Source organism: Neoarius graeffei, chromosome 16, assembly GCF_027579695.1.
Source record: "Neoarius graeffei isolate fNeoGra1 chromosome 16, fNeoGra1.pri, whole genome shotgun sequence".
Lineage (NCBI taxonomy): Eukaryota > Metazoa > Chordata > Actinopteri > Siluriformes > Ariidae > Neoarius > Neoarius graeffei.
The window spans coordinates 62,011,713-62,026,604 of NC_083584.1; the positions used below are offsets into that span (position 1 = coordinate 62,011,713).

General features: G+C 42.5%; 1 protein-coding gene across 2 annotated transcripts in view; it reads left to right on the forward strand.

The window, feature by feature from the left end:
- Positions 1-14,892, forward strand: part of tiam1b (TIAM Rac1 associated GEF 1b) — a 119,627-nt gene that overhangs the window by 52,687 nt on the left and 52,048 nt on the right. For both annotated transcript variants that reach the window (XM_060943337.1, XM_060943338.1), the window contains exons 11-16: positions 2,884-2,958; positions 5,214-5,354; positions 7,109-7,213; positions 11,341-11,422; positions 11,543-11,629; positions 12,576-12,788. In XM_060943337.1, coding sequence (XP_060799320.1) covers positions 2,884-2,958; positions 5,214-5,354; positions 7,109-7,213; positions 11,341-11,422; positions 11,543-11,629; positions 12,576-12,788 — 703 coding nt within the window. The remainder of the gene's footprint in view (positions 1-2,883; positions 2,959-5,213; positions 5,355-7,108; positions 7,214-11,340; positions 11,423-11,542; positions 11,630-12,575; positions 12,789-14,892) is intronic.

Genomic DNA, 14,892 nt, shown 5'->3' on the forward strand with positions numbered 1-14,892 from the left:
GGGAGCCCAGGAATTAAATAAATGCAATAAAACAACGTTTTTAATTGTAGGTGTTGTATTTAAAACTGTATGGATGTACCAGAAGTGAACATAAACCCATGCATGTGGGTCATTCTCAGCCAAAAGGGATTAATGATCCAAAAGTGGAGTCTGGTCCGTTAACAGAAGAACTTCTTGCCATGTTTGTGTTCAGCAAACAAGCAGGTTATTAAAACCAAGAAGTACACTCAAAAGAAGTGGATATAGAAACCACTCAATGGGATTAGACCCTTACACGCTAACAAAGAAGGATTTTTCCTGTGAGTTGGGAAATGATCCATCCGTTGAGTTCCACAACATCTCAAGCTACCTGGTGCTGCAGACATCACTCTCCACGGACACACAGATGAAAACCTGGAAGAGCATGGAGGCGTACAACTTTTTATACAGTGGTGCTTGAAAGTTTGTGAACCCTTTAGAATTTTCTATATTTCTGCATAAATATGACCTAAAACATCATCAGATTTTCAAACAAGTCCTAAAAGTAGATAAAGAGAACCCAGTTAAACAAATGAGACAAAAATATTATACTTGGTCATTTATTTATTGAGGAAAATGATCCAATATTACATATATGTGAGTGGCAAAAGTATGTGAACCTCTAGGGTTAGCAGTTAATTTGAAGGTGAAATTAGAGTCAGGTGTTTTCAATCAATGGGATGACAATCAGGTGTGAATGGGCACCCTGTTTTATTTAAAGAACAGGGATCTATCAAAGTCTGATCTTCACAACACATGTTTGTGGTAGTATATCATGGCATGAACAAAGGAGATTTCTGAGGAGCTCAGAAAAAGTGTTGTTGATGCTCATCAGGCTGGAAAAGGTTACAAAACCATCTCTAAAGAGTTTGGACTCCACCAATCCACAGTCAGACAGATTGTGTACAAATGGAGGAAATTCAAGACCATCATTACCCTCCCCAGGAGTGGTCGACCAACAAAGATCACTCCAAGAGCAAGGCGTGGAATAGTTGGCAAGGTCACAAAGGACCTCAGGGTAACTTCTAAGCAACTGAAGGCCTCTCTCACATTGGCTAATGTTAATGTTCATGAGTCCACCATCAGGAGAACACTGAGCAACAATGGTGTGCATGGCAGGGTTGCAAGGAGAAAGCCACTGCTCTCCAAAAAGAACATTGCTGCTCATCTGCAGTTTGCTAAAGATCACGTGGACAAGCCAGAAGGCGATTGGAAAAATGTTTTGTGGACAGATGAGACCAAAATAGAACTTTTTGGTTTAAATGAGAAGGGTTATGTTTGGAGAAAGGAAAACACTGTATTCCAGCATAAGAACCTTATCCCATCTGTGAAACATGGTGGTGGTAGTATCATGGTTTGGGCCTGTTTTGCTGCATCTGGGCCAGGACGGCTTGCCATCATTGATGGAACAATGAATTCTGAATTATACCAGTGAATTCTAAAGGAAAATGTCAGGACATCTGTCCATGAACTGAATCTCAAGAGAAGGTGGGTCATGCAGCAAGACAACAACCCTAAGCACACAAGTTGTTCTACCAAAGAATGGTTAAAGAAGAATAAAGTTAATGTTTTGGAATGGCCAAGTCAAAGTCCTCAACTTAATCCAATGGAAATGTTGTTGAAGGACCTGAAGCGAGCAGTTCATGTGAGGAAACCCACCAACATCCCAGAGTTGAAGCTGTTCTGTACGAATGGAATGGAATGGGCTAAAATTCCTCCAAGCCGGTGTGCAGGACTGATCAACAGTTAGCGCAAACGTTTAGTTGCAGTTATTGCTGCACAAGGGGGTCACACCAGATACTGAAAGCAAAGGTTCACATACTTTTGCCACTCACAGATATGTAATATTGGATCATTTTCCTCAATAAATAAATGACCAAGTATAATATTTTTGTCTCATTTGTTAAACTGGGTTCTCTTAATCTACTTTTAGGACTTGTGTGAAAATCTGATGATGTTTTAGGTCATATTTATGCAGAAATATAGAAAATTCTAAAGGGTTCACAAACTTTCAAGCACCACTGTATGCGTCTGGGTTAAAGATCTGGGGATCAGGACACTACAAGATAGACGGCGGTAGACGGATCTCAGTGCAGGGAGTGTGTTTATTAGCAGGCGTGATATTTACAAAAACAAAAACAGAATCATAAAGCAGAGTACTTAAACAGCGTTACCGTATAAACATACATTACGGTGATAATACTTCGCAAAGCCTCTGTGTCTGTGTGTGCTGATTGCACTCAAATCAGTATCAGGTGTTTCCCTTAACGACCGGGTCCCAAGCGTGTGCACAACGCGCTCCATGAGTGTGTGCGGCTGCTTGAGCTGCGGTAGGCTCAAGCGCGCAAAGGCGCGACAGTCAAGTGTTCACCTGCTGTGTGACCACATCTTTTAGCTCACGTGTATATCGCCAAAAAAATGCCTCATTTTCCTCGATAACCCGTCGCAAAGCGTCGCAAGCTGTAGTGTGACCGGAGCTTAATGAGGCGGCTGTGACGTCGGATGCAACCCAGCAATTGTACCCTACTACGTATGAGTAAAAAATTAACTTCAACTTGAAAAAAAATTCACGCCCCACTAGATGGTGCTTCGCAGCCCAGTGGTTGAGAAACACTGCTATACACTATACACTTGCATATACAATACCTGATTTTACCTCATAGTACCTCATCATTTTGGTGGTTTTTGTACATCATCTGCTTATTAATAGTGCAATACATCTTAGTTTCCCAGTGTGAGCATATTTTACACACACACACACACACACACACACACACACACACACACACACACACACACACACACACACACACACACACACTCTGTTTGAAAGAACGCTCTGAATTTGCTTGGTTTTCTTGGCAGGTGTTTGCAGAAGGGGAGGAGCCAGTGAAGAGAGCTCTGGAGGAAATGATGGAGGAATCTTCAAGGGGAAATGTGGTGAGCTCTAATCATCCATCCATCCATATATCTGACTCTTCATCCTTTTATCTATCCAAAAAAATCATTTTCATCATCCTCGCTATATCCTTGATCTTCCCGTTTCTAATTTTCAAATTATTCTTCTGTTTACTCATCTATTGTACGTTCATCCATCCATAGCTTTGCCAGTCCACCCTTCATCTATCCATTTGTGTATCTACCTATCTATCATCTATATAATAGTATGTTTATCCATCCATTATGAGGCGAAGTGGCCAAGTGGTTAGAGTGCTTGACCACTAAGCGAACGGTCCCCGGTTCGAGCCTCGTCTCGGACAGTGATCTGGGGCTTGCCTCCTGTCCGCCCAGCAGTGAATGGGGACCTGAGGGAAGTCAAAAGGCGGTGAGGAAAGGAACTGGCCACCCTACCTCATCATGCCGTGGCCTAGACAGAGTGTGCTCTCTAACAGGCACTCTCCCCAACGTACGAAAAACGTATATGGGACTGACTTCTTCTTCCATCCATCATCTGTTCTTGTATTTAGCAATCCACTGATCAGCTCGTTTCCATGTGCCTGTCCATCCATTATCCAAAATCTATTCTTGTATCAAGCAATCCATTTATTAGCTCATGCATCCATCCATCCAGGTGTCTTTTATCTATCCATCTTTAATATACTTTTTTTCTTTATACCCATCTATTAGTACTTCCATTTTGGTATGCAAGTTACAATATGTGTATCCATCCATCTTACATTTCTGTATGTCCATCCATCCGTCCATCCATTGTTCTCTTCCTCCATCTATCAATACATCCATCAATCATCTACTGTATCTCTTCTTGTATCTACCATCCCAGACATCCCAACCTGACAAAATTCATTTCAGGGAGCTCTCCCCCCCCCCCCCTTTGTCGAATGGTTTTTTTTTTTTTGGAACAAATACATTGCCGGGGGGTACGGGGGTACTCTCCCAGAAAATTTTGGATTTGGTTGATGTGATTTCCTGCAGTCTGGTGGATTTTGGGGTGGCCTTTTGGAGATGAACAATACCTGAATTCACTCAGATTCATAGCTGACACCCTGACTTGGGGACTTAACCCATAAACTATGATAACTACAATGTGCCATATATTAAGCTCCTTACTGATTGAACCTGGACACCCAGAGCATTCCTTACTCTTATCAGACAAGGGGACACTTTTGTGTAGTCTGATCTCATCTCATCTCATCTCTAGCCGCTTTATCCTGTTGTACAGGGTCGCAGGCAAGCTGGAGCCTATCCCAGCTGTCTATGGGTGAGAGGCGGGGTACACCCTGGACAAGTCGTCAGGTTATGTGTAGTCTGATATAAAATGTATCTTATATTTTCGTTTCTTGGGGCACTCTGCCTCTGCCATGACGCTCCTGCTCCTGTGCACTGACTGACTGAATCACCTTGAGAGGGAGAAGCGCGCAGAAGATGGCGGCCGGTTCAGCTCTTCTCCTCTCCACTGCTTTGGCCAAACAGCGCACGCAGAGGCGGGAGAAAACATGCCTCTCGCGCCATCGCCGCCACATTGCAAGCGCGTGCACACACATATGAACCACCAGAGGGCATGCGTGTACACTTGTTTTTTTTGTTGTTTTTTTCCCTTAAACCGGAAATACGTGTTGTGAAATTGGCCTCATCCCAATCCGTACTCTACCCTGCTCAATAGTGTGCCACCCCACCACAGGCTGCGTGGGCCTGTTATTGTGACGCACACAAGTTTGCATCTGGTCGGTTCGGGATGAAGCTTGCTCTAGATTCCGTGAGATTGTATGTAATTTGTGGGCATCAGGGAGCCGCTATCAATATGCAGGAGACTCCCGGAACTTCCAGGAGACTTGGGATGTTTGCCATCCATCCATCTTTCTGTTCATTCTTTCATCCACCTATCTGTTGTATGTTTAGTTCTATTCATTCATGTATCTACAAATAGAGCTATCCATTGCTGTGTCCATCCATCCATCCATCCATCCATCCATCCATCCATCCATCCATCCATCCATCCATTGTCTTTAATTCTCATGAATAATCCATCAATCATCTGTCTCTTCTTGCATCTACCGGTACCATCTGCCCATCTTTGCAATCTCTTTTGTATCTTCAAGTCTATCCATTCATGTATCAAATAATCTGTCCATCCATCTATCCATCCATCTATATGTCCAGCACAGAAATGAGAAGCTAAGCTCTCGCATTTTACATATGAAGCAGTTTTTCAGCCTGTACTTTTTTTTCTGCCACAGAAAGATGAGCAGATGTGTGTGACGGGCATGGTGAAGGACCGCCTCACGCCCTCTTGGGTGTGTTTACCCGACGGTCGTCCCATTCTCACTGTAATACGGCCTGGAGAGTCAGCACTCGACTCACTCGAGACCATCTGCAAGGTATGTAACACAAGTACCTCATCAGAATATTTTTGATCATGTGTTACTTGAAATTTGCATAAACAGCTTGAAAGGAAATACTTTAAAGGGCCATGAAGACTTTTTTTTTTTAATCAGAGAAGCATTTGCTGGATTTTTTTTTTAACATTAAGATTTTTTTAGAAGTAGATACGTATGTGTGTAAGATACCATTCCATCCATCCATCCATTATTCTGTTCTATCTGTATATCTGTTGGTCCACTTATCTATCCCTCTACCTATTTACTGTATATACATCCATCCAACTATTCTTTGTATTCCTTCATCTATCCATCCAGCCATCCATTTATTCATCTGTTCCAAACAGCCATTCAAATCTATGGGCGTTTTTTTTTATAAGGAAGTGAATGTACAGTATTTGCAAGTAAAAAAAAGATAACAGGAAACTTTAATAAATACATCTAGAAATGGGTTTAATAACCTTATATTTGTTTTAGAATAATCTCTTCTCCAATTTAACTAAATTCAAGATATTTTATTTGATAAGGTATGAAATAGAGCCCTGCACTCCCGCGGGAGTCCCGCGGGACCCGACGCAAAGCAGTGCGGTGTGGGACAAATTTTGAAAGCTCATTGCGGGCGGGAGGGGGAGTGCACAATGCGGGCGCGGGCAGGAGAGGTGATAAGCTGCAGTCCCGCTAACTAAAAACGTGTTTAAAATAAAATTTATAAATTATTAATTTATGTCTATCGTATATAATTTGTGCTGGATATTTTATTTGGCATTAATAAAAACATTTTAAGATGCCTAAATTTGCGGATGTGGTCTAATCTCGCGTACGTTTCCGATTCCTTTCCGCTCTTCCGTGTTTGAGATCTCCGATCATGGCAGAAGAGCAGAGCTCCTCTAGTGAAGCTCACAGTGCTTCAGAAGTAAGTGCTGCTTTAAAAAGAGGTACATTTACCGTTAAAAGTCAAGAGTATTAGTCCTAAGTATTAAAAAGTATTAAAAAGTATTAACTAGTATTAAAAAGGACTGTGTATCGCACAGATTGTTCAATTTAAAGCTAGAAATAGACAGTGTATAATCTGAGGAGCTGGTTGTGGTTGCGCAGCACTTCATATGAGAGGAGAATGAAATTGCGGTTGGAATCATAACGCCACAGACTCGGAAGTGGGAGTGCGAGTGTGCAAAGCGAGAGCTGTCAATCAAAGCGAGAGCTGTCAATCATGAGCGCATGCAGCGCTCAACTTGGAATGTGTCAGCAGAATGTCAGAGTCTAAACAATAAACTTACAATAAATGAAGGATCGGTCAGTGGAGAGCTCAGCTAAGCTCAGCATGTTTAATTCCCCAAGCCAATGACAAGAACTTTCGTGAGAAATAACGTGAACGTCTGCATCATGCGGGATTTGCGGGCAGGAGCGGGACAAAATATGGCGGGGCGGGCGGGAGCAGAACTGAAAATCATAATTCTTTGCGGGAGCGGGCGGGAGCGGGACTGCACAATGCGGGAGCGGGACTGAAAATTCTGTCCCGCGCAGACCTCTAGTATGAAACAATTGTGCCTGCTAAACACCCAGCCATTCCATTACTCTGTATTACATTTGGTGCTTATCCATGCGTTATTGTGTGTTTTTGTGATATTTAGGCATTGATTTTCTAAAGCGCATTCAAGTTTTATTATGCACTTATCCAGTATTCAAATAAAAACACCTGTACTGACAAAAATGTGAAAATAAAAAAAAATCTCTCCCCGCCTCTTGTTTTTCAGGCTCATGATTTGGACTCGACCAAACATTACCTGCGTTTAAAGTTCCTGATCGAGACACAGGTGCAGTTCTACATCCCTAAGCCGGAGGAGGACGTATACGACCTGGTATATTCAAATAACTCATTATGCATTGAGACACTAATAGAGGCATTGTCGGGTGTTAGTCATTGAGATGCCAGAGCAATTACCAGTGTTGAGTGTCTGCATTATTATTGGATTGAAATGCGTAACATTACAGCATTCTGGGGAAAAAAAAAAGGAAATGATAGGTGTGCAAACAGGATTTTCAGAAGGACTATATTCAGAGTTGGTGACTTAAATCAAGACGTTATGCTAATAATTATGTCAGGAAAGTGCCTTATGCTTGTGCATCTCATCAAGCACATCATACAAGATACTAAATCGAGGTCAGTCGTAATGTCTGCACAGGATGGAGGCGATTTTAGCATTATATTAATTCTCTATTTTGTCAGATTACTAATATAATGGCTTTTTTTTGTTAACTCAATATTCTCTCTCCTGTAAAGAAAACATGCTGATGGTGTGAAGTATAAGCTGACTAAGCACCAGAGTTGTAGTCGAGTCGCTAAACCTCGAGTCCGAGTCCAGTTTTGAGTCCCCAGTGTTCAAGTCTGAGTTATTAAAGAAAATTTCGAGTCAAGTCCACTATTGATCCAAGTCGAGTCCAAGAACAAGATCCCGTCCATGCTATTTGACGGTGGCTGTTGCTGCCTTTATGTGAAACCATCTCTGCTGCTGTGTTGGACTAACATTACTGCTCGACTGCCTCATTTTAGTTAATAGGCTACAGATAAAAAGCTTGTTCATCACTCAGCAGGCTCTGCCCACTATCAACAGGGCAAATAACATGAGAGAGGGTTAACACTAGTTAGTTCATCGCTCAGCAAGCAAGCCTAGCTATCAACGGAACAATGACCACAACGTGTCACTTCCTTCTCTGGGTGGAGTCTTACCATATGAGGATTGAAGTTCGAGGTCGTCCCCGTCGTCTCCTTGATAGTTCTTCTACATAGCAGTGCATTTTTTCCTACTGCACAAGAAGCCTGTATAAGAAAGCAGACAATCCTAGGGGCATTCTCTCTAGGCGTTTTAATGCCATTAACGTTAGTTTGTTCCTGAACATGATGTATGAACAGGTGAATGTGCATTCTCTTGCATGAAATTAGTACAAAAATTAATGAAGATATAAATATCTTAAGTCAAATTATTATGGCATGTTACAAAAAATGAAAAAAATCTACACTACCGTTCAAAAGTTTGGGGTCACTTTGAAATGTCCTTATTTTTGAAAGAAAAGCACTGTTCTTTTCAATGAAGATCACTTTAAACTAATCAGAAATCCACTCTATACATTGCTAATGTGGTAAATGACTATTCTAGCTGCAAATGTCTGGTTTTTGGTGCAATATCTCCATAGGTGTATTGAGGTATTTCACCTGACGTCACAGGGTCACGTGACGCCCCGGTGTCCGCCATTTTGGACGGCAAGCTAGCTAATGTCAACAACAGTAGCTAGTATGTTACTGTAGCAATGTTTACGTTCAGTCATTTGGATGACTGTTAAAACCTTTCAGTCTCAAGTTTTTCCTTTACTGGATTTACTAGTTTACTGAGCCAGCCAGCCCCGGAGCGCTAGCTAGCCGGCCAGCCAGCCCCGGAGCGCTAGCTAGCCGGCCAGCCAGCCCCAGAGCGCTAGCTAGCTAGCGCCAGCGAGCCCCGGAGCGCTAGCTAGCTAGCGCCAGCCAGCCCCGGAGCGCTAGCTAGCTAGCGCCAGCCAGCTCCGGAGCGCTAGCTAGCTAGCGCCAGCCAGCCCCGGAGCGCGCTCAGTAAACTAGTAAATACAGTAAAGGAAAAACTTATAACGGGCCATGTCTCAACAGACTAAGAAGTTATTTCAATGACATTTAATAACATTTTGTTTATCCTGAGGACCGAAAGTAAATGAAAATGTGAACAAATCTTAGCTGTCAGTGAACAATCCTGGTGGAAGCAGGTAAATGTCATTCTCTAAGCCTGCTAACCTCAATTTTTGCAAATACCTCTCCCTCTGCTCGCCCTGTAAATGCCCTACGTCGCTGGATAGTGAAGGTGTTTTCTGCATCTCGCTCCTTTTTCTTTTATGTTTTTCGTTTTTCGCCTTCCTCGCATTCAAACTGATTCGAGCCGTGCCGTCCAAAATGGCAGTGTCACATGACTTGGTCACGTGAGTGAAATACCTCAATAGAGGCCCATTTCCAGCAACTATCACTCCAGTGTTCTAATGGTGCAATGTGTTTGCTCATTGCCTCAGAAGGCTAATGGATGATTAGAAAACCCTTGTACAATCATGTTAGCACAGTTGAAAACAGTTTAGCTCTTTAGAGAAGCTATAAAACTGACCTTCCTTTGAGCAGATTGAGTTTCTGGAGCATCACATTTGTGGGGTCGATTAAAGGAACAGTCCACCGTACTTCCATAATGAAATATGCTCTTATCTGAATTGAGACGAGCTGCTCCGTACCTGTCCGAGCTTTGCGCGACCTCCCAGTCAGTCAGACGCAGTCAGACGCGCTGTCACTCCTGTTAGCAATGTAGCTAGGCTCAGTATGGCCAATGGTATTTTTTGGGGCTGTAGTTAGATGTGACCAAACTCTTCCGCGTTTTTCCTGTTTACATAGGTTTATATGACCAGTGATATGAAACAAGTTCAGTTACACAAATTGAAACGTAGCGATTTTCTATGCTATGGAAAGTCCGCACTATAATGACAGGCGTACTAACACCTTCTGCGCGCTTCGGCAGCGCATTCAATGCACTGCCGAAGCGCGCAGAAGGTGTTAGTACGCCTGTCATTATAGTGCGGACTTTCCATAGCATAGAAAATCGCTACGTTTCAATTTGTGTAACTGAACTTGTTTCATATCACTGGTCATATAAACCTATGTAAACAGGAAAAACGCGGAAGAGTTTGGTCGCATCTAACTACAGCCCCAAAAAATACCATTGGCCATACTGAGCCTAGCTACATTGCTAACAGGAGTGACAGCGCGTCTGACTGACTGGGAGGTCGCGCAAAGCTCGGATAGGTATGGAGCAGCTCGTCTCAATTCAGATAAGAGCATATTTCATTATGGAAGTACGGTGGACTGTTCCTTTAAATGCTCAAAATGGCCAGAAAAATGTCTTGACTATATTTTCTATTCATTTTACAACTTATGGTGGTAAATAAAAGTGTGACTTTTCATGGAAAACACAAAATTGTCTGGGTGACCCCAAACTTTTGAACGGTAGTGTAAGTCCTCGTCTTCAATTTTCTGAGTCCGAATGCAGTTAATGCACGAGTCCGAGTCATCAGTGCTCAAGTCCAAGTCAAGTCACGAGTCCTTAAAATTAGAGCACAAGTCGGACTCGAGTCCGAGTCCTGGACTTGAGTACTACAAGCCTGCAAAGTACTCAGCTGCTCATCATCACATGGACAGCGAACTTTAAATTATAAATTAACTTAGCATCGTCTTGGTTTCAGATGCTGTCTCCTATGAAAAAAAAAAAACCAGCAACAACTCTTCAAGGGCTTTAAAGGAACCTACTATTTATTAATTAATTGTCAATAGTGTCATAGTATTTCATACTGGCCTTGAATTTGAGAGCATTTACAACCCAAAACATACATTTCAGCACAACATAGTATGTTTACATCAAACTGTCAGACAATGGAGCTGGATTTAATACACCTCCTTCCTCGAACTAATATCACGTAAACGTCAGACTCGCAAGAAAACGTCAGAACCCCACATGACTGAGACACGTCTCTGTTTTTGACAAACTCCACCCCACAAATCCCTTTCTGGATTGTTCGTGGCCTGAATACCAATGCATGCAATTTCTTTATTAAGCCCTGACCATAGGCCAGAAAGCTTGGAATATGGCCCATAGAATTCACTTCATACAGCGGAGGTAGTGCAATATGCAGTAATCGAAGCATTGTTGCATTTACTCAGAATTAGTATGCATGTCAGGCTTTACTGACGAATTTATCGTCTAGAAGAAGCACAACTCATTATTTACTGATGTCTCTGTGCATGTTTTTGCTCTGCTTATGGCTTCTAAAAGCCCAACTGCAAAGCTTTTCTACCTGTTATGCTTGTTCCTGTCTGTACTCATATTCACAAACTCTATGGTGCATCGCAAATAGAGAATTAGACACCATGTTTTTCCCCCCCTCCCATTTTCAGCTCTTTAAGGAGATCGAACTCTGCTCCAAGGTTAGAAAAGTCATTCAGTTTGACAGAGACGAGTCCTGCATGATCGGCTACGGTAATAATTGCTTCGTATGATGTCTCTGTTAAAAAAAATAAAATAACTTTGTGCGTAAGTGCAGTTTGTCATTCAGATTGATCCGATGTGTGTTAGTTCACTTCATGCTTTTTCTGACAGGTTTCTCGATCTCTATGGTGGAGGACGACAGCGTGCAGCAGCTCTACATTACGGACGTAAAAGCAGGAGGATTAGCCTTCGCCAAAGGTTTATTTCTCCTCTTCTCTGCTTAATTATCCTTTCTGTCTTTTTCTCATCTCCCCAACTCTCTCATTCTGTCTCGTTTTCTCGCTTGCGTTAATGGGTGTTATTGCTGTGCACATCGTTACATAACACACACATTGAAGGCTTTGTGAGTTTCTGCAAGCTCGGATCAGACATGCCAGCTGACTCATGCTCTACTCAGAAGAAAGATAAGTAACATTATATCACTCCAGTGCCATCATTCCAGCCTTACACCATTTTTTTTTTCAGTGTCATATGTACTGCGGAACATATGGTGCCCAGTTAGTATCAAGACGAGTCAAGACATGTTTTGGAAGGCATTTTTTATAGTGATGCAGCAGTTTCAGCAGGCTGGCAAATATGGATCTAAAATCCATCTGAGTGTGTTTTATTGATAATATTTCATACTTTCTTGAGAACTGGGTCAAAAATAGAGAGCGAAAAGATAGATGAGCCTTCTTGCGAAACTTTCAATTCACCATTTGAACTAAATCCAGCTAAATGTATAATTAGAGGACTGATCATCAATAAGTGCTTATATTTATGTCAGAGTATAAAATAAGAATGTTTGCATTACATTAATGGCATTTAGCAGACGCTCTTATCCAGAGCAACATACAACTGGGGAGCAGGTGCCTTGCTCATGGGCACGTCAGCCATTCCTGCTGGTTGAGGGGAAACAAACCAGCAACCTTTTGGTCCCAAAGCTGCTTCTCTAACCATTAGTCCATGGCTTCTCATGGTCTAGTAAGATTAAGTCAGGACAATCCATGTCTTGAATCTTGAATCTTGTCTTGAACCCATGTCTTGAATCTTCTGAAACAAGTTCAGTCTTGGCTGTCCAAGCACATTCAAAATGTCCTTGATGACTGAAAAACTTCATTTAGAATAGTGCATTAAAGAATCTAATAACTGATCGGCAATGCAGGTTTGAATGCGGGCGACGAGATCTTGCAGCTGAATGGAAAAAACTCCAGCACATTGACATTCTCCGATATGAAGACTGCATTCTCTCAGGCATCTCTCTCACTCACGGTGAACACACTGCCCCTGGTGGATCGAAGACAACACTGCTTCCTGCCTCCAAGACGTTCTGATGCTGTCCAGCAACTCTACACAGACATCTTTTCCCAGAACCAGGGTAAGTCAAGTCAGAGCCAGCATAACCCTGTGAACTGGTGTGGGTTGGGTTAAAAGCAATAGGACAATGGTGAGTTGGGACACTGGAAGAACAATGAATCAGAATCATGGTGAGCTGTTTAGAAGCAGCAGGACCATAATAAGTTGATTAGATACAGCAGGTCCAGCATGGGGTACTGGAAGATCTTGGAAGGGCCTGTCAGGACCAGCATGACCAGGGTAAGATAGCTTGCTTTCATAAATGACAGAACTCTGGATGGTTAGGTTAGAACCAGCAGGACAATGAGGAGGCTTCAACTAGTATGAGTTGAGTTAAAATTAAAAGACCTGGGATGAGTTGGATTATTGATAGAACCAGCAGAACCACAGTGATTTGAGTTAGAAAATGCAAAACTACTGGAAGATTGTTTGTTGATAATACCAGGTTATTGGCAGAGTCAACAAATGCAAAGTGGGTAGAACTGGCTTACCAGGAGAACCAGCCAAACCATGGCATTTGGGTGGCCAAATTTATGGTATGATTTAGAAACAACAGGACCAAGATGAGTTTGACTGGAACCAGCAGAACTAGGCATACTGGCATTTTGTAGGTTTAAAGCAGCAGGGCCATGGCGAATTTGTTTAATAGTCAACAGAACCACAGTACGAAACCAGATGAACTTGGAAGAAGCTGCTTAAAGAACTAGGAACAGTAGGATTAAAACCAAATGAACCAACAGAACTATTATTGGTTTGGAACCAGCAGAAGTCAACTGAGTTTTGTTGCCTTATGCTGATAATCTCTTATTATGTACAGTCAGGGCATGTTACCAAGAGCAGGGTTCTGTTGCCATAAAAACCAGCAGAACCATGGGTGATGGGTAGTCATCAGAACTGGTCTAAGTACTGGTATTATTTCACAGCCAGTGGAATTGGGCTGAGTCAGATAAGAACAGGCAGAATCAGGTGAATTGGCAAATGCTGGGTTTAATGCACCTAGGCAATGTTTAAAAGAGAACTGAAGCTAATGGAACTAGCATGGGTACCAGGAGAACATTGAAGAGCCTGGTTATGGTCAAAACCACAAGGGCTGGGGGTAAATGGTGTACTTGCAGAAACCACATAACTTGGGAAAGTTGTGTAAAAAACAGAAAAACCATAGTGAGTTGGGTTAGAATCAGCAGACCTGCTATAAATATGCTTTGTTTGGTTGGACTAACAGTTGTACCAGCAACAGAACCAAGGTGAGTCGGACTGGAATCAGTAGTTCCAATCTGTGGATTTGAACCATCAGAAGCATCCCAGATAGCACACCTACATCGGTCCTCCGTCAGCTGCACTGACAGTCCATCAGAGGTATTGACCAGCAGGCCTTTGTCGGGCCAACATCGGCAAGCCGATAAAGGAAAAAAAGGATGCAGATATTCACTTAAACTGTTCTCATATTTTTTTTATTCTAGAGATTATTCAATTATAACAACAGCAGGGTAGTATTGTAGCTTTTTTATTTTCAGAATCTGGAGAATACCGGATTTTCAGAATCTGGTGGCCTGCTAGCGACAGTGAGCAGCAAACACGTCTGGTGGTCCGTTATCGGACAACCAGCGGCTCGCAGGTGGCAGGACACGCAAGAGTAACGAGATCTCATTTTTCTTTCCCTTTATCGGCTTGCTGACGTCGGCCCGATGAAGGCCCACTGGTCATACCTCTGATGGACCGTCAGCACAGCCGACGGTGGGCCAACGTTGGGCCGACGGAGGTGTGCTATCTGGGATGGTGAATAGGTCAGATCTAGGGCAAATTGCTTTTATAACAAGTAGACTTTAGATGAGTTGGGTTGTTGTAAGAACTACTGTGAGCAACAGTTTCTTTCAGAACCAACAGAATTGTGGTGCGATGTGTTAGAATCAACAGGACCATGATGAATTTATCAGAACTGGAGTTTCTGTTTGAGCAAATAAACCTAAAATAAAGTTGGGTTATTGGCAGGACTATCAGAATCACACTGAGTTTCTTGCTTTCAAAACTTGAGGTCTTGGATTTTTCATAGTTAGCATAAGCAAAGGTGGTCAGAACCGAAAGTACCTTGATGTCTTTTGGTTAGCCATCATAACTTCTGTGTGTTC